Source organism: Fringilla coelebs (assembly GCF_963513975.1).
Source record: "Fringilla coelebs genome assembly, chromosome: 1".
NCBI lineage: Eukaryota > Metazoa > Chordata > Aves > Passeriformes > Fringillidae > Fringilla > Fringilla coelebs.
In genome coordinates this window covers 121,146,475-121,173,458 of record NC_140028.1, presented here as the reverse complement: position 1 = coordinate 121,173,458, position 26,984 = coordinate 121,146,475, and the positions used below count along the sequence as shown (strand labels likewise).

At 38.8% G+C, this 26,984-nt stretch overlaps 1 protein-coding gene across 3 annotated transcripts; it reads right to left on the bottom strand.

The window, feature by feature from the left end:
- Positions 1–2,127: 2,127 nt before the first annotated feature.
- On the bottom strand, positions 2,128–25,832 carry TRA2A (transformer 2 alpha homolog). Of its 3 annotated transcripts, none has more exons than XM_084220302.1 (8): positions 25,659–25,832; positions 16,648–16,781; positions 14,983–15,148; positions 12,403–12,591; positions 4,605–4,720; positions 4,047–4,154; positions 3,279–3,346; positions 2,128–3,099 (listed from the first exon to the last, which is right to left on the bottom strand). In XM_084220302.1, the coding sequence occupies exons 1-8, from the start codon at positions 25,692–25,694 to the stop codon at positions 3,089–3,091; spliced, it is 828 nt and encodes a 275-aa protein (XP_084076428.1). In that variant the 5' UTR covers positions 25,695–25,832; the 3' UTR covers positions 2,128–3,088. The 3 variants fall into 3 exon arrangements, with proteins under 3 accessions (XP_084076428.1, XP_084076429.1, XP_084076430.1); XM_084220303.1 differs by having other exon boundaries at positions 4,047–4,151; XM_084220304.1 differs by having other exon boundaries at positions 14,983–15,142.
- Between the last annotated feature and the right edge of the window lie 1,152 nt (positions 25,833–26,984).

Here is a 26,984-nt window from a genome sequence, read left to right as displayed (position 1 = left end):
GAATCATCCAGGCTGGAAAAGACCTCTGAGATGAAGTCCAGCCTTTGACCAATCGCCACCTTGGCACTAAGTGCCACATTGGAACACAACACCTTCAGGGATGGTGACTCCACCACCTCCCTGGGCAGGGAATCCATTCCAACGTTTAACCCTTTCTGTCAAGAGACCACAATGTCTGACCTGAACCTGCAGAGGCACAGCTTGAGGCCATGGTCCTCTTGTTGTATCACTTATTGTCTGGAAGAGGAGACCAACCCCCAGGGCTCTACAGACTCATTCAGGAACTTGTAGAGCGATGCAGTCACCCCTGAGTCTCCTTTTCTCCAGGCTAAATCCCTTCAACTCCTTCTGACATTCCACACAGGACTTGTGCTCCAGACCCTTCCCCAGCTCCATTGCTCTTCTCTGGACACACTCCAGCGCCTCAATGCCTTTCTTGAACTCACAAGCCCAAAACTGGACACAAGATTTGAAGCGTGGCTGTCCAGTGCTGAGTAGAACGGAACAATCACTGGTAAATCTTGCTGGCCACACTATCCTTGATCCATGCCAGGCTGCCGTTGGCCTTCTTGGTCACCTGGGCTCACTACTCCTGGCTCACGTTCAGCCAGCTTGTGGACCAGCATCCCCAGGTCCTTTTCTGCCAGGCAGCTTTCTGGCCACTCTGTCCCCAGCCCGTAGCACTGTCTGGGGCTGCTGTGACCCAAGTGCAGGACTTGACACTTTACCTTATTGAACCTCAGCCCATCGATCCAGCCTGTCCAGATGCCCCTGCAGAGCTTTCCTGCCCTTCTGCAGATCAGTGCTCCCACCCCTCTTGCCATCATCTGTGAGCTTGCTGAGGGTGCACTCAATCCCCTCATCCAGATCACTGATGAAGATATGGAAAGGACTGGCCCCTGTGCTGAGCCCTGGAGAACCTCTTAAGACCAGCCAACAGCTGGATGTTGCACTGCTCTCCTCCACCCTCTGAGGTCAGATATCCAGACTGTTTTTTTTTCAGTGAAGAGTGCACCAGTACAAACCATGGGACTGACAGCTTTTCCAGGAGAATGCCATGGGAGACAGTATCTATCAAAGGCCTTGCTGCAGTCTAGGTAGACAAGATCCACAGCCTTTCCCTCTCCCATTAAGTGGGTCACAGGAGGAGATCACGTCAGTCAGGCAGGACTTGCCTTTCCTAAACCTGTGCTGGTAGGGCCTGATTCCTAGGTTGTCCTGGATGTGTGATGGCACTCAAGATAGCTGCTCCATAACCATCCTGGGCACCAAGGTCAGGCCAATAGGCCTGTAAGCTCCCTGGATGGTCCTTGCAGTTCTTCTTGTGCCTGGGTGTCACTAACCATGTTTTGAAAGAACAAAACCAAAATTAAATATACCAACAGTTCTTCATCTTGAGATATTGCGACTTTGGTTTAGAAAAAACAATTTTCTTAACATTTCCTAATTTTTCTGGATCATCAATAAATACTGGTAAATTCATCAGAGTTGAAAGATTTGGCTTCAGTGTTTCAGCTACTCTGCTTTCAGTTTACTAATTTTCAACTGCAATTTATGGTAAGACATCATAGATTCAAAGGTATTGAGTAATAACCAGTTAGAACTTGTTTTGTCACCAAATTTTCTGGCATATTCTATCAAGCTTTAAAGATGCGTGTTGGTGTTTCTTTTAACTACTTGCTAATAGTTCCTGGCACCAACACTCAGAAACAGCTAATGCAATTACATTTCATACACTTACCCTCTTAAAATCATGACAAACTCTTTTGGTGACCTTCCCTGACAATCAGGAAGAAAATGTGCTGCAAAGGCTTTGTGGTTGTATTCCTTTTGCTGTGGCAATACCAACATTCAACCATCCGCTTGTCAGAAAACTAAAAGTCAACAGGGTTTCTCTTATTCAACCATCTCACCACAACTCCAGCAAGTGACAAGGATGGCACAAGAGAAAGCTGGACTACCCACCCTGCTTAGCCACCCCACATAACCACATACTGATTCTCAGGGAAGACAAGGCTCCTGAAAAGACAGGTAAAAGCTGACTTTATCATCCACACCCCAGTATCAAGTACTGTTTAGCCAAAGTGACACAAGATGCAGAATGAAAGACAAATAGCCACATTATCAGTGGACTTAACTTTTATTGAGGGGAAAAAAAAAGGTTTACATGTAGCTGTAGGTTTTTCCATCCATACTTCCAAAAGTTCAAAAAGGACTTGAAACAAAACTTGCTCCATCATTATTCCAATACCAAAAAGTTGGCCATTTTTTCTTTCATGAACAGCAAATTATATAACTAATTGCTATGTTCAATAAATATTTTTTCTCTTGCACCAATTAAGGGGAAATATTAAATGAAGTATCACAAAGACCCCAGGAATTTAACAATTTTAATTTCAACTGTTATCCACTGTGTAGCAATCCAGAAACTTTTTTTCTATAAAACACACAGCCTTAATTTTGAGTGTACAAGGATCTATTCTCCCAGTCAAATACCAAACTCTGATCTAGCTCAAATAGTCTACTTTCAAAGCAACTACTTGACAAAAAAAAAATTTAAAAATCCTCTGGTTCATGACTATCTAAGCAAATTTATCATTACAGAAAAGACTCAAAGTCATTACTTGTTTATCAAAGTAATAGGTAAACATTTTAACAGAAAGATTAACAAGTTACTTGGAAATGCAGGTTTATGTTAAAGTATCCGAGTGTGTATACTACATCTGACATGCAAGCTTTAAAAATATCAATGCTCTCTTCTGATTAGTCAGGAGTCCAACTGTTTTAGAAATAAAATAGGAATGACTTCCAAAATGTATCAGCACTTTGGGGTTCTCTATTTTTTTGCTCAAGATGTTTTACTACACAAAAACTACAACAATTACAATATTTAAGAGTATTACAATAAGAAGGGGTGGAAAATAGGAATACTTCAACTGAAAATATGTATATTCTAAATGAACCAAAGACTTGTGAAAGAGCTGGAAGGAGGACAAGAAAGGGAAGATGGAAGGGAAAGCAGTTGGGAAGCTGAAGATCTGAACTTTGTATTTAAAAATCAAGTCCTCAACTGTAACTCTTCTGATCTTCAGTAGCGCCCTGGAAAAAAGAAAAGATGACACAATTACTAATTACACAATCATAAACTAACTGTACACAGTATCTCAACTTAACTATGCCCAGCTTTTTTTGCCTTCACATTCAGAATTCCCATTGATCAGTTCATATAACAATGTTTAAGTCAGCCAGATCCTGTTTATTCACTTGTATTTACTTACTTGGACTATAGGAACGGGATCTTGATCGCGATCGGTATCGACTATAATAAGGCGATGGTGATCGTCTCCTTTAAAGGAAATTAAAAAAGAAACCAAACAACATCCATTATGAAAGAAGCCTTATTCACATCACTTCTACAGAACAGAACCACTTCCTTAGCACTGAAAGACTTGGCCTGCATGAATGATTTCTGCTTTATTTGGCTGGGGCTTATGGTTATTTAACAAATGCTTTTATATTTCTCTATTTGATGTGTTTAAACTCTAAGATATTCCCAGACAAAGAATCTAATAAACTCTCACTAGCCTTACAAACACATAAAGTGCTTTTCCAGATGCCTACAATTCTTGTTGAACAACATTCTCTGAAACCAGATAACTTTCAAAACAGCAAGATGGTTATGAAATGTCAAGCATTAAAAATCCCATCTACAAATAATCCCTTTTTAAACAGCAGTGTGTATCAGCTGTCCCTGGTTCTATATACAGCATAGAAAAATGAGTTCCCTTCTTATCTGTCCACTTGATTCCTGGGATACATGCTCTACACCTCCTTCACACAGCAAAATTAACCCCTTGCCCAACAGAAAAACCAAATTACATAAACACTGAAGATTCTGACTACTTCAGTCCCATAAAACCTAAGGGAATAAGGCTCTAACACATAAAAGGTATGTATGCAGAATATTGCTACAAACTGAATAATAGTTTTGTCATCTAATTTTCCAACAAATCCACTGTTACAGAAATGAAATAAAGATAAGGTACCTGTATCTGTAGTCATATTCTTCATATCTGTCATATCCTCTGTCATACCCCCTATCATAATATGAGTCCCGGCGACGACCCGCTCCACCGCCACCACCTCCTCCACTGCTATTAGGGGAAAAGAAAAAACAAAAACAAAACCCCCTTTATATATCTAGTCTTCATCTTGAGTTAAATTATTAGATAAATAAATATAAATTATTGTAAATCTTTTTTAAAGTGGTCTTGTAGTAAATCAGACACTTAAGACTGTATCACAAAAATATACAGACGAAGCAGTTAAATAAAAACACCTTCAAAAACTCCCAGAAAAATGAGGGATTTGATGCTAACTCCCATCAAAAATGGGCACCTTAGTATTTCAGCAGGCTAAGGATACATTAATTGATCATGCTGGATATTATTTTTTATAAACAGGTCCTTCAATATTTCTATAAACAAAGATACAATAAACAACAGTAGGATTTAAGAATGTATGTGAACCACAGTACTGCATTCTTTATATTAGTAATTTCTTCAACCAGAATCCAGCATTCAGTTTAAATCCACTGAACTTACTGTGTTGGCCTGCCCATGTAGATGCCTGGAGTGGGCGTATGTGCTCTTTTGGTGATTGAATAATCCACTCGAATCCTCCTGCCATCCAGCTCCATTCCATTTGCATGCTCCATTGCCTGCAGGAGACACAAGAAACAGGGATGTGACATCTGCAACCTACTGGTAACTATGGAAGGCTATGAACAAACACATTATTTTCCACCAGAAAAACAAGCCTGGAACTTGTCTTGTTTAGACTGGTTACTAGTGCCCCACTGTGGCGACTGGCTTATCTCTTGTCCCCATGCCGGTGGTGTTACAGGACTGCACTGGGGGGGCCGAACTAATGCGACTCTCAATCCCTTCTTAAGGGAGCACAGGCTAACCACTAACACGGCCACTCTCCCTAGACTTTATCTTCTACCCATCTGAAAGGTAAACTGAAAGTCAAACCAGCTTTTTTTCTAAAAACTGCATCTTTCCTACTGCCGTCTCTGACCCAGAGGGGATGGGCGGATTCAAAAGCTGTGCAAAACAGTGGCTTCCTGTAGGGTGCATATGGCCGGATTACTGCTCGTCGGCTGCCATTTCATGCTCTCCCAGCCTCCTGCCATCTCCCTTACAAGGACCTACTTCAGCAGAGCTTAGTAAAATGGCGGGTTCAGCCTACATGGATACCTAATTACAACCTTCCTCCCCACTCCCTCTCACAATAGCAGCTTGCTTAAGTGATACACACAAGGGTCTGCGCTCAGACGCCGGTGCCTTCAGAACTGCCCGCAGCCCCTGCACGCACTCGCTGGGTGTTCCAGCCCCAGCTCCTCCACTCTGAGAATCAATACAATGGCCTTTCACAAACTCAAACCATCAAAGTAAGTTATTCAAAGGAGCACAGCGTACTTTTGAAACTTAGCGCAAAAATAACCTAAAAACCCAAACCCCAACAAATCCACAACAATTAATTTTAACAGCTAGTGATGGACTTGAAAGGATTTTTTTTTTTTAAATTTGCTTTTGGAATTTTACTAGCTTTTGTTATCTGCTACAGAATGCCTGAAATACCAATACACACCACTTACTTCCCAACACTAAGCACAGCACTTAGTCCAATACACATTATTTTAATTTTTCATGTCTGGAGAAGAGACACTGTTACAATCTCCAGTTACAGAACATAACCACTTTGCTATTTTTTATCTGCAAAAACAACACACAACCTCAAAACATGAAGGTGGCTCTAAGCAGAGAAATTTTTTGCCTTCTTTTTAATAATGAAGCATTTATTAAAAAAATCTCAACTCTAACAAGGGCCTTACTGAACTTACATACAAATCGTAAAGGAGATACAGAAACCTGATATCCATATGATTTAACTGTTGTGTCCAAACTGGAGGTGACTGATGATCACTGATGTATTTATTGACAGTTTGTATTTTAGTAATGCTGTTTGTATCCATACTATATCGCCACCTAGTGATTTGTGCTCCTGTACCAAACTAACTACATTTACCCAACTGCAAGGCACAGCAAAGAGTTTCAACACATACTCAGGTATATTTTGTGACTAAAACACATTCCTCAGCTTTAGTCTTCTAGCCTTAACACCGTTTTTTTTTTCCCACAAGGATGATGTAAATGAAAATATATCTGTGCACGCATCCTAGGGAAAGTATGTGCGCACAAGCCTAATGATGAAGGCTGCAAATATCTGGCTGAAAAATTACCTCCATGATGAAACACATCTTTCTGGTTCTAATGTCCTACCAAATATAAAAACATTTTCTTTTAAAGGTTGTCAGCAATAATTGCCAAATTTTAAAATAGAGAAAATCTTTAACAGATAGATAAAACCAATAAAGTCCCTTATAGTTCTGACTGCGCCCCCAAATGCAGGAAAGCCAAAACTTACAGCAATAAATAGTATGGATCACTCACATTTAGTAAATTAGCAACTGGAAATTGCTTCTAAAGAGAAGAATCTCTGCACCACTCTTAACTGCATACCTCAGGTCTCTGAAGTAAAGTACTTAAGCTGACATTACTAGGTAAGGACTGTGGCAAGATGACAAAAAGCCCTCTCTGAAAACCTGTGTTCATGTAACTGATACAACAGTACTTATTTTGTATGAAGGTCATAAAAATATGTAAGTGATCCTAATCACTGGCATTTCTGTGCTTTATTGAAAGTTAAAGTAGTTTACAAGAAAATTTTGTAAAATCCAAAATTTTATTACTGCATGTCATATTCAAAACAAATTTCAGTTTCCTTTTCTTGATGGGTTTGGATGTGCATGACTGCTATGTTAAGAATATTTGAGCATCAAAGATAAAAAATTGCATATTCTCTCTAAAAATGCCAAAAGCATTCTCAAATACTGTTCAAGATGATGAAATGAAACTTTAAAAAGTAAAAAATCAAATAATATTGGGGTTTAAGACACACAATCCCTTCTTACGAATCTTTAACGATCAACAATCTATTTTTATTGCAACCTGTATTATTTTCCAAATATCTGAATATCATTAGAAGATTTGCATGGCTTTTGCAAGAGGACAGTAAGCAAGAACACAGCATTCCTATAAACATATAACAATAATTCTAGTAGCAAATTCTATGGAAAACTTGATTTGTGTAGGCTAGAATATACACCTATATGTCTGCAGTCAGAAAACAGAACTAGGACTGGGAATGGCATAGGTTCAATCTTGGATCACATTTTTAAAGTTTTGGAGGTTTAAATCTTCAGCAGACTATCCATAAGAAAACTGGTTATCTATAAGATGTTAGTTTGACAAAATGAGCAGTTCCTGAACTACAGTATCATCTCCAGTGGCTAAAAAAAGTCAGAAATCAATAAATTTAAGAAAGATTTCAATGTCATTTGATATTTAATGCAGTATGTAATGTTTTCTACATGTATGACCAATTAGGTAGATAAGAGTAAAAACAAGTTTGGAAACACAACTTTTAATTAAATGCACAAACTTACACGGGTGGCTGGTATTAGTCAATCAAGAATCCATTAAAAAATTAAAGAATTTCAGTCTGGATAACTATTTCAGTAACTTTCAATCACTATAAAGTTAGCAACAAAGGTAGCAACAGACTAAATATCCTTAAATAGTCAAACACAAGCACTTTATATTGTGACTTACTTGGAAAATGCATTCTCAAGATTTAAAAATAACTACACAAGGTACTGCTTTTTCTTTTCCTCACTGTAGTTTTGGGGGTTTCTTTCTTTGTTTTTTACAGGAAGCTCCTTCTCTACTGCATTTAATGACACTGAAAAAAACCCTAATCTCCACTCCATCACAGGTACAGCAGCAAGGGATGAAAGACACAATGGATTAGATTCACCCCTCCAGTAATTGATTACTTATTCGGTTCTGCATTTACTGAGAAAAACTGAAAAAAATTCTGAAAAAAAAATTCCAATGGAATTAATGAAGAAACTCATCTTTTTATACTTGCTGCAGTCTGCCAAGTTCAATTCATGTGTCCATTTCACTTTTGAACAACATTCAATTTACATTCTCTAGTTTGAGATTTCAATGGTAACTTTTAAACATACACAATTATGAGCTTCAGCATTGATGGCTTCTATGTATTATCTTTAAGGCATACTTTAGAGCTTCAACATGAAGAAATACAGGATTTTAGAGAACCAGAATGAAGAACTAGATGTTCCTGCAAGTATGGCAATTTCATGGTATTTCAGAGTCTCCAGAAGTCTGTAACTTGTCATTCCAAACATGTGAGACCTTCTAGTGCTCTTTTCTCGTATATCAATGGTTGCTTTTGACATCATGAACAATACTTCAACCATTTTTTCAACAAGCCATGGGAGTTTTGTTCAATAATGTTGGTTCTAAGCTAGTCTGCTTGCACCACACATTATAGGTTTTTCAAGTTGAACTGATAAACTCCATTATTATTCTGGTCTTTGGCAACTGAATGATGTTACTGGTTTGTATTGATAATGAACAGCACTTCAGAAAATGGTTCTGGAAGGATGCTCAAAACTTTTTGAAGAAGAACATCTAACTAACATTAGAAAAATCCATATTGCCAACAGCTGCTGTAGCTGATGCTTCTTAGATGAGTTCCTCCTACAGACAGTACATTCACAGTAGCCTCAGTTTAAACAACTAACACTTCACAGTCTGAGCTACTGAAAAGCTGGTTTAGCAGCATATGACATCCCTGGTAACTGTAGTAAGAACTATGTCCCTAGAACAGCCAGCACTTTTCACTCATGATTTTCTGAACTAACTGTTAAGTAACACTCTGACACAATCAATTCCTCCCCCATCAACCTAATTTTTTTCTCATCCTAGTACATAGAAGTTTGCAATCCTCTTAAACACAGGAGGAAAATCCTTATGTGATGGGCAGATGAATATCCTCTATAATTTAGTGAAAACATTGCAGAACAACATTACAACACTGGCTGCATGCCAGTGTTGCCAGTACTTCGAACCATGTAAGAGAGTGTGAGAAACAAGTCTTGAACAGATGTTTACAGAAATTGCCCTTTGCATGTTGCACATGCAGAGGACTTGCACATTCTGAGGACTTGGAAAAGGGTGGCAAAGACAAGATACTGCACCACCCAAGGCAAAAAGGCAATACTAAGTATTTTTAAAAAAACAACCTCTGGAAATAAAACAACTTCACAATAAATAACACCCACTATATCAATTCTAAAAACAGGTACATAATAACAGAAGCTTTACAAACAGGCTATGAACAAGCTGACAGACAAGAATATTGGCACAGCAAATCCTCAGGCTTCCATACAATCATTAGACATTCATCAGTTGTTTCCTAGACATCCATCAGTCCTTGACATTCACTGTCTGCTACCACATTTTGAACTAAAGACAGTGTCCATGAGTATCTTCAATATGGATCAAAACCTAAGAATCCAGTCAAGTGTTATTTTGCAAACACTATACCACTGCAATAAAAGATGTCTGATGGAAAAGGAACCTTCTGTCTGATCGTGAAGTTTTATCTTAACCTTGGCAGAGTTTCAAACAGAATAGAACATATTCTACAAGAAATTTCCCAGACTGGACACATGCTTTGAAAACTTCTCCCTCAGTCCTGTTATAGTGGAATGTCTGAAGCTACTGTGATGCTTTGGCAGCTTTTCTGCATAGCAGTTACCAAAAGCTAAGCTTCTGTTCCTCTTAATAATTATGATGCTCAGGAACAGCTAACAAGAAGGCTGCTACAGTGTCATAATCTGAAATTCTGAAATTTTAAAACCGTTTAAGTAAAAATAAACTTTAAAACTGCCCTTTCTGTATTTTTAGGACACTGAGAAGTATCACCTTTAAGAAATGCTATTTTACATTGTTTTTGGAGTTCCAATTCATTGATCTAGTTGAGAACTTAAAATGTCTTTACCACCATATGGACACTGCACAACTTGGTTTCAGAATTATGACTCATGGCAACATTTTACCTAATTCAATAACTGATCCTGTTTGTAAAAGTGGTAACAGGGATGACAAAGATACTGAGGGATTTTAGCTGCATGAGAATCCATGCACAACTGACAGTGATTAATCTTTAAGTTATGAAAGTTTAAACATAACTACTCACAATTAATTTGAGGTAAAATTTTAGTATTACCTGTATTTCAGAGCATGTCTGCTGAGAAGCTTCCCTATGCTAGCCTTCCGGAAGGGCAGTAGTAGAGATTATGAAAAACCCACCTTTTTCTCTAGAGTTCTACTCTCATTTAATCCATCTATCTTTAAAAGGGCTGGAATTTAGTTCAACATATCATCTCTTTATTTAGATGTTTAGAATGTTGAAGGTTTGGGATTCTGTTTTTGGTGACTAGAGTTTTTAAAATAATTATTATTTTTAAGAGGAATTAGTAATTCAAGTGTCATTGCTTTTATGCATACTCAACTTTTCAGACTATCTTCCAAACAGAATTGCTACATTTCTTTCAGTGTTCTCCTACAGGGTCTGTCATAAAATTTCATACCTACAGCTATCTATCTGTCTGTATGTACCTACACTTATATATTTCCCCCATTTCTACACCAGCTGCCACTTACTGCCATCTTCAAATCTGTCCCCAAGGCTCATGAAATTTTTGCTTCTGTCCTTCTTGCCAAAGTATTGCAGTTATTAAAATTCCAGGTTTTGGGAGAGTTTGCATCCTTTCCCCCTCTTCAGGCACCAACCCATTGGAGAAAAGAAAAATGGCTTTAATTACATTCCAAATTATTTCAGTTCCTGCTTTAGGCCCTAATCTTTACTTCCTTATTTCTGAATGGAAGTAACATCCCTTTTTGTTTTCCTTTGCATTCCAGTATCATAGCATCTGCCAAAAACCAGCTTTATACTAAACAAATTACTTCATGCTATTTACACGGAACATTTTAAGAAATGCATGGTATCACGCATGACCATTGCCCATGGCAACCAGGGAAAAAACCTACCTCTAAAGACATATGAAGCTGTAAAACAGACAAGATTGGTACATGAACGTGCCAAGGAACACTGTGTAAATACTTAGATGTGAAATGTTTTACGAAACAGCCACTTTTTCAAAATCCCAACTAATTCAGTGTGCAAAGAAATAAAAGGCTAGAAGTTAGAACAGAGCAGGCTATCAAAGACAGCTGGATATACAGCTATCCACCCCATTAACCTCTCTACCAACCTCTCTAACTAAGACTGCAGGAGAATAGAGAAGGGCCACTAAAGGAAGCTTTGTATCCTTTTACTTACCTCTATAACTTGCAACAACCATGCATATATACATCTACAAGACTACTCCTCCCATGAACTGATTCTCAGTTGGATCATACCAGAAGTAAAACACGAGAACTTAGCTCATAATCCAAATACAATTAAATATCACCAAGTAGCGTTCTTATTTTTCAGCTCCTGATAGGGTCCAGAGCTGTCATCCTCCCTGCCTTCAATAATAAATGATCTATAAAGAGAGGAGTTGTATTTAATATCTCCTCATAAATACAACTCAGCAAATGCACACAGAATCAAACAGCACATTTGCCCAAACCTATTAATCCCTAAACAAGATGAAGTCTGTGACTCAGTCTGTCCCAAAGAAAGAGATGCACACAATGCTGGCTTAAAGACATTTTTACAGGGTGTCTTTACTTTTAATAGCAACTTTATCTATGAAATTCAGTAAATGTGGTAAAGTTCATGGTATCATTACAAGGGTAAAAAAACTACTACTTATTGTATATTGTGGTGAATCATAACACAGGCTGCTGTTCATATTCTTTGATTCTTTCCTTACAGATCAATTATACTAACAACTCAGTCTAGCTATTAACAGCTATCTGTTAAACAACCAAGAAAGCAATTGACCAAGGCACAAATCAAGACAAACCCCACTGTTTTTCAAATGTACAATGACATGCCTAAAAGGAGGAAATGCACAGGGAATCTCCAGAATTTTCATTCAGAAAACAACTTAAAACTTTAACTACCAAAATGTTTCAAAAATACTTCAGACATAGAAGCCTTAAAGATTTATTTGCATTTTGAAGTAACAGACTAAAATCAAAGTCCAGAGCTCATTGGTGATTTAATAACAGACAGCTCATGCTCATAATCTGCCCCTGCACCTGAACTCAAATGCTTCATTTATTTAGAAGTGCCACATTGCTTGAACAAAGCATTTGAAATTAATCTCAATGTGAGAATCTGCTAGTGAATACACACTCAAAAACTTGGGGTTTTTTTACAGACAGTTAATGAAGATAATGCATAAAGAGCACACCTGAAAAAAGTAATAAAGCATGCATTTACCTCTTTAGAGTCATCAATTCTCTCAAAATAAACGAAAGCAAATCCTCTTGATCGTCCAGTCCGTTGATCATAAACCACATTGACACCGGTCAGAGGTCCGTAACGGGAGAAGACTTCACGTAAGTCTCTCTCAGTAGTGTACAAACTGAGACCAAACACTCCAAGACAGGTATTAGGATCTGGATTAGCCTGGTAACACAAATGTTCAACTCCAATTAATTTTCGTTTTAAAAAAATATTAAAAATTGAATATTCTTGTATCAAAACTTATCAATTCTAAAAAATTTAATCTGACGAAAACTAAACAGGTAATACACAGTTTAACACTTATCATTCTAATTGTAAGATTGTTTCAAAAAGCAACTACTTTCAATGGCTTTAATTTTAGAAAAAAGACCAAGACAAGTTTCTCATGTTGGTAAAAAGCTCAGTTGATAAAATTTAGCATTCCAATATACAGAAAAGCTACAGAACAAGAAGAACCCATGTTATTAGTATTTCATACTGAAATTACCAACAAGGGGAGACACCACACACAAATCTGTGCTGGTAACAGGTCAGCCAGCCTGAACTCCCACCTTCAGCCCTGTTGCATGATCATCACAGGCACTATAGAGTGCACACTGCCTCCAGCTGCCCACTCTACATGTGAGCACTTGAGCTCCTAAGCACAGACAACTGAACTATAATCTAGCTTCTACTGAAACTTCCTCCACCTCAGGATTTCCTATCCAATATACTGAAAGTCAATATTTACACTTGTACATTAATCTTTCCACTTGTAAACTGGATGAAAGGCACCCGATTCTTTCATCTAGAGAGCAACAAGTGTTGAAGGCCAGTTCTGTGAAACTGTAATCCAAAAGCATGCATATTTCTTTAGCACAAAACTCTTCACTATCATGATGTAGGATACTTAATAAATTTCACTTCAACTAGACAAAGTCAAATATGTAGTGGTACAAGGTACAAGTTCTCTTTTAGGTTCAAAATTTCTTTATATGCCAGAGAATTTATATCTGATGCCAAACCTCCGTAAGAATTATTTTGATCAAAATCAACATGTTTTTCAGTTAGGTGTCTGGCACCTGTAATACTAGATGCAGCAATTTAAAACACCAGCAACAAGCACAGAGATTTAATGTTTCTGCCAAAATATCAACTGGAAGCTGACACAGCTGAAATTTGTATTTCAGTTTCAGTAAGTCATCTATGCATAACTTATGCCTCAGAGCCTGCTTTTCAGCCTGCTTCAAAGACTGAAAAGGTTGAGATCTTGTCATATTTTTTTCAGCACATTTGTTCAGGAACCTATTGTGAAAATAAGATGCCTGCACTATTCATATATCTGAAGTTCCTTTCTTTCCATTTGTCAAAGTTCAAGACATGAATATTCTGCAATTTCTCACTATAGCTGAAGAGCATAAGACCTGGCAGTTTGCAACTCAAAAGTTTTAATTATACACATCAAGATATGGATTTTTTACTCAATATTTCAATGGCACTGGCAACTATACTACTTTTATTACTGAAATCCTGTAAGTATAATGAAATTTGTCTTTTAAATCATTGTTCAGGTAAATTCCTCCACACATCCATACCCATTGCAGATTTTTAACACCCCTCTTACACTTAAACCCTATGAATTTTTCCGAGGCATGAGAATACTGAGATCAGTCCACAGACCTTAAGTGCCAAGTGATGACTACATTACCACTGGAAGGCCTAAACTGAATGTGGAGGACTAAAGGGCAACTTCTGTATTAGGTTTTTGTACTGCCTCCCATCAACCCAGTATGCAAGCTCTCTCTACAAGAAAAGAAGTGGCAAAATTGCTTTCCAATTTACCCCAACCATTCTGCTGTTACAAAGAAGGACACTGGGAGAAACCTCAGAATAACAAGATTAGTATTTTAAATTTTGGTTGGTGTAGCTATATTTCCTCTTGCTCATACAGAGACACTTCTCATCTATATTTTGAAAGACTGTGCCTCCTTTTCACAACTATAAATTTTTCTAGTCTACTACAAAGATTTACTTATTACCTAATAACACAAGGCTTTACTTCAAGGTAAACCAAATTAAATAATCAGAAGCATAAAATCACAAGTAACCTTCAACATATGCTCTATAAGCAAATAAACACTTGGGAATTTTCTTCTATGGATCCCTATGTCAATCTCATCAATACTTTCAGGTTTCCAGCACACACAGATGTGGTCTCATTTTTGTAAAAGTTACATATACCTTTTTTAACAAAAAAAAAAAAAAAAAAATCAGAACAGCTCAACTTCTGGAGCTGACTGAAGCCTATGTCACCATACCTGCACTTACTGACTTGCTTGACAATGTTTTTCAATTAAATTCTAGAACTTGTGTGCCAGTAAGTTGCAGGCCCAAGAAGTAAGTGCTCAGCTGTAAGGACAGAGATTGCTCCACACATAACCCCCACTCCCACCCAACTCCTGTATCCTCCAGTGACAAAACAGCAGGTCGAACTCAGCCTGCAGGTAACCTGGACTACACTGGTTCAAGCAGAAATTGTTTTGTCGATACTCAGCCTTTTTGAACGTGACATACTCTGCTGCCAGTGTGCCTTCTCCTGTTGGACATTGGAGAATGACTACGGCTCCTGCGACGACGGTATTCTGGTGTGTATGATCTGCTTCGAGAGCGTCTCCTATGGGAATGAGAATGGGATCTGGAACGAGTGTAACGTCTGTGCGAATGTCTTCTGGACCTGGATCTTCGACAAAGAGAAACCCTTCAGTCAGGTCAAATGCATATGGTCATAATTTATTGCACTCTAAACAGTACATTTTCTAGAGAAAAATCTTTTTTTAGATGGTGTCTACAATATTAAACCCATTAAGCTTTTTCTACCTTGCACATCTAAAGATTGCATGGATCTCTAATAACCTGCTCAGTAGCACCATTTTTAACTCTTCAAGAGTACTTCTGGCATACACTGAGCATTATACTCCCAACAGTTTTCAGGAATTTCAGAGTTTAAACTTACATCAGCTTGCCTGCTTATCTAACTAACAACTGCACAGTAGCACAGAAACTAGATATGCCACACTGCAAAGTACTGTTTTGACTGAAAAATTGAAATATCTGGCAGGACTACGGTGCTGCAACATCTACAAGCAAAGTTTGTCTAGGCATGAAAATTACTCCAGACAAAAAAAAAAGTAGACCCCAAACATCTGCTCTGCTCCTCAAACACTTCTTTGCAAATGTCTTGCTGACAATAAGCTGTTTAAAACAGGTAGATAATCACCTTGCTAAGCACTGCAAGAAGAGAAACTGTAACATTAGTTGAACTTTGGTAACTCTTTCAGTTGCTCTGGTATAAAGTGTATAAATAGGGAAGATGTATTACTTATCTCTCCCAAGAACTGGGAAGGAGAGACAACTTAAGACAATTCCTCTTTCCCCTCAAGTGCTACAAATGCTGTTTTCTGGTTTCTCTCATGGTTGTTAAAGAAAGATTCAGTAGCTCTCCCCATTTTTATCCATAAGTTGCTAAAAGGGAATAGAGAAGATAGGTAGTATAAACCAGGTAATATGTATGGCATATTTAGAGAAAAAAGCCTAAGACATTTCTCTCCTGATCCGTGCTCTGTGAGACCTGATACTTGGGTTAGAGAAGGACAAAGACATGTGCAGCATTGAAAAATGAATTTAAATCTTAAAACTCTCATAATCAAGACGACACCCAATTTAAGACATAGTTTTTGATTATATTTTTAAAGCCTCCAATGAAAGAAAGTCCAGAACATTAATAAACACTGTTTTCCAGTATTTCCAACAGTTAGACAGCTTACTCTTTTTATGTAACCCTAATGCCTTTGCACCAGGTCTCATTTGACTTTTTTTCCTTTCCTCTAAAGGAAAGGTTCGCACAAGAATTCCCCCATAAACAATTTCTGGAGAAGGAAGAAGGAGCTTCACAAAATTGAAATGTAATCCATTCTCTCTCTTCTGGAAGAGGGAAACCTACATATTTCAGCTGTGATTTCTATATTACTACTTTTAATTATAGTATTTTCTCTATTTGTACCCATGAAATAATTTCCCAACTCTGTCCACCTGTATGAGCATAAACAGGCAAATTAACATATCTCTGTTAGTACATCCCAAAGAGTTTGTAATTTTTACAACAGGGGAAAGGAAACTTCACCAACCTACCAAAATAACAGCAGTAACACTGAGCTGACATGAATAGCTTTCTGAACGTACCTTGATTTTGATCTTGACCTAGAGTGCGATTCAGAATGTTTGGAAGCCCTCGATGGACTGCGAGATCCTGACCTGCTCTCTGATTTTACACGAGCAGGACTCCCAGCTGGAGATTTTGACTGGGAGCGAGACTCCTAACAAAAAAGACAGTATTAAAAATGGTATTGGTTGTGTAAATGCCTAACTCCTAACATTTAAAGTACAGTAATTCTATTATATTGATTGCTCCTGAAAAACAAATGGTTAGGCAATACCCTCCAAAAAAATTTCATTTTGCTAACCCACTGTTAATATTGTATGCTTGCCTCAAATAGGTCCCTGCTTGAACCAGATCACCAATTCTCTATTAACTAAGTAATCATGCAAATTCATCTACAACTTGATCATACAGACACTGGAACATAAACCATACATTTACTTAACCTAGGACCCATTCATTCTTCCAGATTCTTTTAATTCTACTTCACTCTTGCTTTCTACTTTTCTTCATTCTTCATTGAGTTTTTCATTTTTCATACTTCGTGTATTCTTCCCCAATTCAAACAATTCATTATAGCCTTAAAAAAATATTCAAGTGCTTCTATCTGACCAATCTTCTGTTCAATTTTTTCCCCCATTCAATTTTAATTTTCTGATCTTTAATACTTTTCATTAGCCTTCTTTTATCTTGATTTATCTTCCACATTCTTGGAAAAAACTCTTCAATTTCTTCACGAACATTAACCTTAATGGAAAAAGAACATTTAGTATATTTAAGCACGTGGGGATTATAAAACTCTGCTGGAGTTCAGATGTTATCTACCAAATTGAAAAGCCAGCAGGTAAAGTGCAAGAAACTATTTTATAAAACAACTTTTTAAAAAAAATATCTTTAAAACTGTATAAGTGTCTATGTTCTAACAATAAGCTTACTGAGTTCTCAGTGTTTTACTGTATTTGCAAAGCTACCCTCCTCCCCTCTGAGATTTTTTTTTTGTAAGATACATAGATACACTAAAAACTAATTAGCACAAATATACTGAAGTGTTGATATCAGTGATTACCCCCCCCCCCAAAATAATAACTATGTGCTTCTCAGTATTAAATATCCCAAATTTTACTCCTATAGATTACTTAGACATTCAATTCAACAGAAATGGCCAAAGATTTCCAGTCAAAACCTATCTATGCACATACTTACTCGCATAATACATGCACATAGGTATAAGCAATAAATTATTATTCTTCCTACTTTTTCTTCCTCATTGTTATCCTGTTTTCCTTATATAATCCATAAAAACTAAGAAGTAGAACCGTATATTAAAGCAATCCAATAGAATAAAAACAGGAGGGGTTTTTTTCTTGTATGGTAAGGCACACAAGAGAAAAACTAGGAAAACAAGCAAACAAAGAGCAGGTTAGGATTTCCTCACATTTTATAGTGTACAGCATTTCTAGGGAGCTTAGCTATAAAAACCCCTACAGAACAGATTGCTATATACATGTATAACTTTACAAAATACTTAATGAATAAATGCATACCAAGTTCCCCTCCCACAGGTGTTACATTTCATGTTTATTTGCATGATTTCACCTGACTGCCCTCACAATTTTTTCTTTCTTACTCTACCTATGTGCAGATTTGCAGTTTCTTTTGCAGTTGAAATTCTTCACTACCGTGGGCTAGAGTTCTTTTTCAAAGGATTCTGTCTTCAGATTTCAAGACAGTAAATTCACCAGAAATGGAACCTGAGAAGCTCCTTACTAACAGCTCTGCACCATTCCCCTTTACCTCAATAAAAAGGACAAAGGACTCATGGAGATTGTCAGCTACTAGGATGACAGGCATGCCAAACTTTAACAATGAAGGCCAAATTCAAAGCTTGGCTGTGAATGGCAGACCATATAACCCTCCTGAAGGTGGCTATGTACTGAGCTAACTACACGACTTCACTGAAATAAATTATGTACGTGCATTGAAATACGACCAAATTTGGCGGTTTAACATTTAAAATTCACTGTTTGCAATAAAGAAAAATTTCTCTTATAACCACTAACACTATTTTTTATCACCTTGTCTCTTTGTTCTCTTCAATGTCTGACAGCCTCTTAAATTCTTCTCTTTATAACTTATCACTTGCAACAATTGCCAATTTCTCAGGCAACTATTTGTATTTCTCTCCCTAGTAAAAATGATCAGTAATAAAGAAAAACATTCAAAGTTACATCAGATTTAGAAAACACCCTTCAATAAAAAGACAAAGAATTCACCCTCTTCAGACACTCTTTTTCTTCACAAGGATACTACATTGTCCATACCTTTTACATCTGAAAGATGATTTCTTGAATGAGAACTCTGGAAACTTGAACAAAGGCAACCCCCATCCCATCCCTGGATCCTACACAATCTAGAAGCGTTGGGAGGTGCCAAAAATACCATGGACACAATTGCTCCCATACAATGTATAAGTCAGCTTAGTGTTCTTAGCTACTTAACTGAACCATCTTACAATACCACCCATAGAGTCTCTAATAATATCAGCTATGACAAATAAAGTTTACAAAAGCAAATATTACATAATTTCATATAGGTTAAGTCCTTTTGGAAGCATCTGTTTAAGACACTTATGGGCTGTATTCAAAAATATACAACTTGAAAACCGCAGTGACAGAGGGGACCATGTGAATTTTCAGAGATTTTGAACTTCCTCAACCAAGTAACTGTGGACATAAGCTGCAGCTGAAGAGAGATGACCTGATAGCAGTTGCACACTGTCACTGGTAAGCAATTACATCTCATCTTCTAATGCAACATAGTTCACTTAGTTACAAATCCTACAATGCTTCTAAAGGAGACTAAGAGAATCACAATAACTTGCTAAAGTTTACGGACTTAAGGAAGATGCTGAAAAAGTGCCTAGTAATATTTATATCAGCAAAACTACAGGCAGGGATTAAAGCATTCAGAGTTTCAAGGAATCACAAAGAGAGATTTTAAAGAATTTTTCTTCTCTACTTACCACCATAATTAAACAATTAGCAAGCTGTATATTAGTCTACACCACAGACCAACCCAATTGTACTTCGCTAACTACTTATATCCATTTTGCAATACGTATGACAAAAGTACTCAACACTTTTAGTATGTCATCTTTAACATAAGAAACCAGACAACTCTGTTATCCCTAAGCACTAAAATACCTCGATTTTGTACCAGTCTTAAAGCAACCTATGCATTCTCATCTTAGTTCTGTTATTACCACAGAAACTAAGTATTGTGTAGGAGAGAAAATACTAAAATTGCACTTTGGATCATCAGCACTTGCTCATCTTTCTGTTCTAAAGATCCTTAGTCATTTAAGGGCCACAGATGACACTCAGTGTAAACTCAACTCCTCACCCCACCAGCTTCCTACAGAACAGTACCTATCTTAATGCCTTGGGCTTCATTATGCAGCTGTCCAGTCACTACTTTCACCCTTGCAAAGTAGTAGCCAGATAATTCACTATCCCCATGTCAAACTATCTAGATTCGCTGCCACTAGAGTCCACAGGAAAAGAAACTGAGCTGCGTAATATTCTTCAGATCAGACTTCTCTTTCAAAATAAATCCTGCATCTGCCAATAACACTTTTCCCAGGAAGCACCTCTCCCCAAAACACCAAAAAACCCACCCACATAAAAAAACCCAAACACTCTCCCCCCTGCCAAAAGTAATTACAAAAAAACTGAACTTAGTTGTAACAGTGCACTTCTTCGGAGTTAAGATGTAGTGGTTTCCTCAAATACACACCAGGAAAAGGGACTAATGATTCACCAAAAATTGGAACTTGGAGCCAAAATTGTAGACAAATACAAAAATTAAAAAAAATTTGCAGATTCAGTCACTGATTCTATGGATAAAATGCAAAGCTAGAAGCATTTAAAGAGAGTACTGAGGAGTATTTTTAATCCTTGTTATCTTCATTCATTCCCAGGAAGTTACCAAACCAAAGTGATATGTAAAAGATCTCTCCTCCTCCCCCATTACTCCACGATCATATAAACCCAGACACTGAACAACTATCAACAGCTTTAGATGATCCATCTAAGCCAGGCAGCAGTCAGCCCATGAATTTCATCCATACTGATAAAACTGTTTAACTGATCCTGTTTAACTGATCAAAAAGTTCTATCTACCACTTAAATTCCTTGCAATTTTCAAAAGAAATCCTACTTCCCAATGTAATTATTATTTTAAAAGCATTTAAACACTACGCACAGCAGAATTGCAGAAGTCTTGAAGAAGTATTCTTTCCATTTTCAACCCATCAAAAGAAGGTATGGTAAAGAACATTGGGGGGGGGGGGGGGGGGGGGACCATAACAAACAAAACAAACAACTGACCGACCAACCAACCAACCAACACCTTTATCAAACCAACCAAACAAAACAATCCCATGCTCTTTCATACTACTCTTCTGTCCTGAACTTGTCATGCCTTACCCTAACTCCCACCTTACAATTTCAGAGTATGACTGAAAGGCTATCAAATTTAGAGTGAGATGCTAACTAAAAATAATGACATAAGTTTAAACTAAGCTTTCCATAGCAAAGCATGGGAAATGAAAAAAAACCCAAAACATTAAATCACACAGAAATTTCAGGTGAAATTCATTTGACCTGGGGTGAAAAAAAAGGACAGGACAAGTGGTCGAGCAATACTACTTCCAAAAATCTTGTTAAAAACTCCTACCCAAACTAAAAAAACTAAATGAAGTCCGACTCTATTAAAGGGGGAGAGAAAAATATCAGCAGTCAAAAAAGAAACATGAATTTAGCAGCAGCCCACATTCACCGGATAAAACTGTTAAGCTAGTGACATCTCACTTATGAGGACAAGATTACATTTTGGCAGGAATCTACCACCTTTCCTTGAAACTCAAAAGAGAAGTTAAATCCTTCTTGCTTCATACTGTGATCTGTCACTATACTAAAAATAAAATTGATCCCTTAATTAGCTAATCTTCTATAAATATGACAATAGCACACATAATAAGCTTCTGTATAAAAAACATCTTTTAAGTTGTTACCTAGAAGACATGGATATATTAAAAGTTACTAACATAAGCAAGCGTTATGTATTTCTTAATGATTCCACATATGAAAAGAAAACGCTTCAGCAATAAACTTTTTGAAATTACAAGCTCATCTTTTCACTGAGGCTTGAAAATACACCTCTTCAGGGAGGGCTCTGTAGTCATTCCTCTACCACACATACGGAAGACAATAAAAAGAATGTGTTCAAAAGGAGCAGTTTTCCCAGCTGACAAGGTCCAGAACAATGCAAAATTTATTAAGCTTGATTGAAACAAAAATTAAAAATCGGACTTTGAGAAAAACTCTCCCACACTGTGATTAGACACTGCAGGGTGATCCCAGCACTCTCCAAGTGAATGCAGAACATTCGCAGTCCATTGTGCTTGTGTTTGAAAAGGTGTGGGAAGCAACATTCCTTCCTTTCCATAGAGGTGGCATACTGCCACTGCAGGAGAGGTGGAATACAATAGCTAGGCAAGCCTTTGGGGTTTTTTTTGCCAAAGAAATAATTTCAAAGTTGATCAGTTCTGTAATTCCATAGGTGTCTAAGTATTTTGCATCCCAACTTCATGAAGCAAATGTAAGTCACTTTCACAGCTAAACTAACCCAAAAGCCACTTGTGTACCTATGAAATATGCATAATTCCTTCCACAGGATGGGCCACGTGCAAAATCCTGCATTTCCTGAAGTGTTTTATTAGATTATACTATTTATTCCACTATAAGATCCTGCATACAGCAGGATCATTAGAATGAAGACAATGAATAGAGAATTGTAAAATGGAATTTTACCTTTGTTCTGATAAAAGGTTTTGCCTATTTAGACAAACACCACATTAATACAGGTAGACAACTACTAAACTGTTAAGATTGCAGAAATTAAATGTTACCAGAAGCTCCACAGAAAAAACTGATCAAAGTTTCAAGTAGAGCTACTGAAGTGCAGGTTTGTTCAGACTCCCTTCTGTTCATTGCTCTGGAAACATCTAAAATTGCACCACAGATTGAACATCAAATAAACAATAGCCTATAAAAAATAACAAAAAATATGAAGGGAAGTAAGAGTTGTCTGCCATCTGACAGAAATAAGAGATAAAAAAAGCCCCATTTGTCTAATCTGCTCAAAAAAAGCATTCAATGGTGATAAAATACTTTGATGTTTCCAAAACCAAGTCACTGAATAAGAAACACAATTTAAAATCTTTTTTATTTCTAAATATCCATAAACTTAGCTCTAGCACAACCACTGTATTTTTAATTCCTCAGTCAATTTCTTTCTATTAAATCACCATACTCGAGGAGGGGAATTTCTTCTGTTCAACCATCCACATTCTTAATAAAGAACTTGCTTAAGTTGAAACAAAATGACACAAAAACAGAGCAGATGTTGATTAGTCTGAGCATATTTGATTAACATGTGCTTAAAAAAAAAAGTCAATAAAGGAGTGAGTTCAAGAAGGAAAAGCTCTACAATGATTTCACACACAATGCTTTAGAAATGGAAGTTTAAAAGAGTGCAAACTAAGCAATTTCATTGAAAGTTATTCCCATAATTATTAATAGCCTTTTCAGATAATATGATTTTTAAATCATAAATTAGAGGCAAAGCACATACAGCATCTTACTGTCGATAAAACTAGCATTTTTAACAATTCTGCTGATACTCAACTTTCACTGAAGTGCTTTTGGGACAACATGCATTTACGCAGATGAAATATAAAAGGCCTTAAACTAAACTTAAAACACCCTTACTCTTTTGGCATTCAGTTTTTAAAAGCACATCACACTAATTAGCACTTAAACTGACAGGGGGTGGAAGAATTGAAAGGGTACTCAGAAATCTTATTCGTGCCAGATTCCATGAAAACAGGTTCTTTACAAACTTTCTTCCAGTTTCTGCAGTTCTTTCTCTCAACGGAAACTTCTGCTTTACTCAGTGCTCAGTGCCTAGATGTAGCAAACTGAAGTATCAGGAAATTCAGTGTCTGACAGAATCCTATCCAACCGGGAATAGCAAACTAAACAAACTAAACACTACAGCCTCAAAGTTGAATGTGCTTAATTTTATGCCTGTGAGCACTTTCAATGGAAATGAAAAATAAAACATGACTCTGAAATATAATTTCTTATTTCAAGAATGTTAATACCATCACAACAAAGCAGTATTACTGAAGAAAAAAAAAAAACAACTTACAAATGTTCTTCAGTAGAACCACAAAACCCCCAACTAGAAATCAATCAAGTACCTGCCATTATGCTCAGTTATGCCATATTGATTGAGAATTTTCAGTGTAGGGAGCAAAAACAAACGAAGTTTTCCAAATGAAGACTCAACATAGTCAGCAGTTCTTTCCAACAGGTAAATTTTCCATCACAAAAATAAAAAAATAAAAAAAAAAAGGAACAACTGATAAGCAGAAGTCACAGAAACTGCTACTGTAGGACCTTTCAGACTTCATGTTCTCTCAAACATTTTACTTCTACATTTGGGAGGAGGTGGTGCGCAGAAATGCTGAAATTACAGAGCTGTAACAGCTTTGTAACAAAAACAGACCCATCAAAGAGCCCAATACCAATGTTCTGACAACTAACCTAACATAATTTCTTTCCTAACAATAACCCACACTGGGAATACAGACAAGAAAATAATCCTTAAAGACATATATCTTGACTGTAAAATGGGAGATTACCGTCATCTTAAAGAAGAGAAAAAAACCAACCAAGCATACTCATTGCTCAAGTTTCTGAAACTTAGTTGCCCCCCCTTCAAAGATCTGTTTATTTACCCCAATACTGCTTAGCTACGCAGCCACCTTTAGTCCAAGCAATCAACACGAGGGCAGGTTTTGTTTACCTCACCAGAGGAAGCAGCAGCAGTTACTGCATACCTAGGTAAAGAACTTGCAGCCGACGGATTTTTTTTAATCACCACAAAAATGGCAGCAATAGTAATGCAAAAGTAATTTGTGGAAGGTAATGCCGTTCTTCCAAGATTTTATTGCTTGTTTCCCCAGACAGTAGCTATATATGCAAGGCTGCTGTCACTGGATCATCAGAGAGAGTCACCAAGAGGATGCTCAGGTGTTCTAAAGAATCTCTTAAAAGAATAAACAAAAAGAAAACCTCTGCAAAATTAAAAAAAAAAAAGTAAATTGTGATGGAGAAGCACACATTTCGTTCCTGTTTCAAAGAGCTTCTAATTCCTGCATGCCTTGATCAGCACTAAAAAAACCCCAAAAACAAAACCACAAAAACACTGAAAATGGAAGGGACCTGTCACACGTGTACATGAAAACCCGCAGCCATCAGAGGGAAGACACAGGCCTAACGAGGTTACAAAGTCACAGCAGCTCGTTCGAAGCCTTCAGCTTCACGATCGATGACTTTCAGTGGTTTAATAACGACGGCCGGACCTCCCCAGTAGCGGAGGGGGCCCGGCCCGAGGCAGCTCCCGAGCCAGGAGAGACCGCTCACCTCGCACAAAAGGACGCGGGGTCCCTCCTCTTTCGGGCGGGAGGAGGCCTCGGCGGCTCGGCCGGGGGAGCGGGAACGGGCAGGACAGCGACCCCCGGGCCCGGCGGCAACCAGGCGGCTCGGGACCGCGGGAAGGGAACGCAGCAGCGGGGAGGAACCCCGGGGCTACAGCAGCGCTGCCTGCACAGGATTAGCCTGCGCTGGCGGCGCAGGGGCCGGTCCGCAGCACCGGGACCCGGCGCCCGCACCCCGCCGGGGCGATGGGAGCAGGGAGCGTGTGAGGAGAGACGCGGGCAGCGGAGAGGGATGCGGGCCGTCACCTACGGCCCAGGCAAGCCTCGGGCGCCTGAAGGAGCCATTTTAGAGCCAAGCTGCGCTGCCCCCAGCCCCGCTAGGCCCGAGGACGCCGAGTGCCGCCACCCACCGTCCCCGGTTCCGATCCCCCCCTCGACACGGCCCGCGCAGGGGAAGCCACTCACCCTCCCCTCGAAGTTGTTCTCCTCCACGTCGCTCATGTCGGCAGAGTCCTGGCCAAGGGGCTGGGGCGAAAGAGGGACGCTAGTCCCGATTAGTAACAATAACACCCACGGCCACTGTTATCGCCACCGTTACCTCTATTGCCGCTATTACCGGCACTACCACCACAGCCACCTCCCGCCCGCACCTCCCGCACCGCCGCAAAATGGCGCCGCCGCGGCCGGTCCGTCTGCGCCCGGCACCGCGCTCGGGGCGGGGCCGCGCCCGCCCCTCACAAAGGAGGCGACGAACGCTGCGGGGAGACCCTCTGCGCATGCGCGCCGCCGGCGGCGCGGGAGCGAGCGCGCTGCCCCGCGGCCCCGCCCCGCCCCGGCCCGCCAGGTGTGCGGATGTTGCTGCCGAAATGTGGGATATGTAAACAAATGTTCTTAAGAAAGGATGTTTGATGCCTGATATTTGTGAGCTTTCAAGCCTAATGAGTAAGAAGGGAGATTTAATCCCTGAAACAGGCAGCTGTCAGGCAAGAGCTGAGTGGTGTCCCGGCGTTAAAAAGACAAAATAGCTGTCCGTAGAATTGCCTTGCAAAGGTTGAGGGCTGGACATGTTTCAGTGATATCCGACCTAGGGGGAGACTAACAAAGCCTAGGAAGAAGGAGTCACCACTGAGAATGGATACAAAGAACGCAGAATTCACGGGCCACAAGAACATACGGCAGAACTCCCGAGATAAGGAAGAAACTGCTCAAGACAACTTGGCGATTGTGCGGAAGCAGCTCTTTCTGGGTAAAACGTAATTCCGGCAGGGGGAGATGTGTGACCGACTCACAGACCACCGACTCAAAAGAAGAGAAAGATTGAGCATGCGGGCCAATTAGCATGAGAAGCGAGAGAATAATTAACCAATAGAAGATAGAATATTAATTAGTAAGGGAACGAGGTAACTTGTAGCCAATGAACATTAACACCTCTGTTGCTAAAATGTATCGTAGGGAAAAGGTTTGGGAGTCGTCGTGAAGGCTTTGTGGATTTCCCACGCAGCATCCTTCTCTGCGGAGAGCTGTCAATAAATCCAATACCTCGACTCAGTGTGTGGACTGGCCTCTTGCACATCGGCTGAAAGGAACTTATTTTGAGACAACGCAGGGCAGCCCCCCACCCCTCCTGCTACTCCACACACAAAGGCCTCCTCCTCTCTGCTGCGAGGACTGCTCCTTCATGCCATGAAAATTATCAGCCTTGCTCCTCTGTCCCATTATCTTCCACCTCCCCCAGCACATTCTCCGGGGTTCTGCTCCCGCGGTGCAAGGAAGAACATTTATATGAATGTG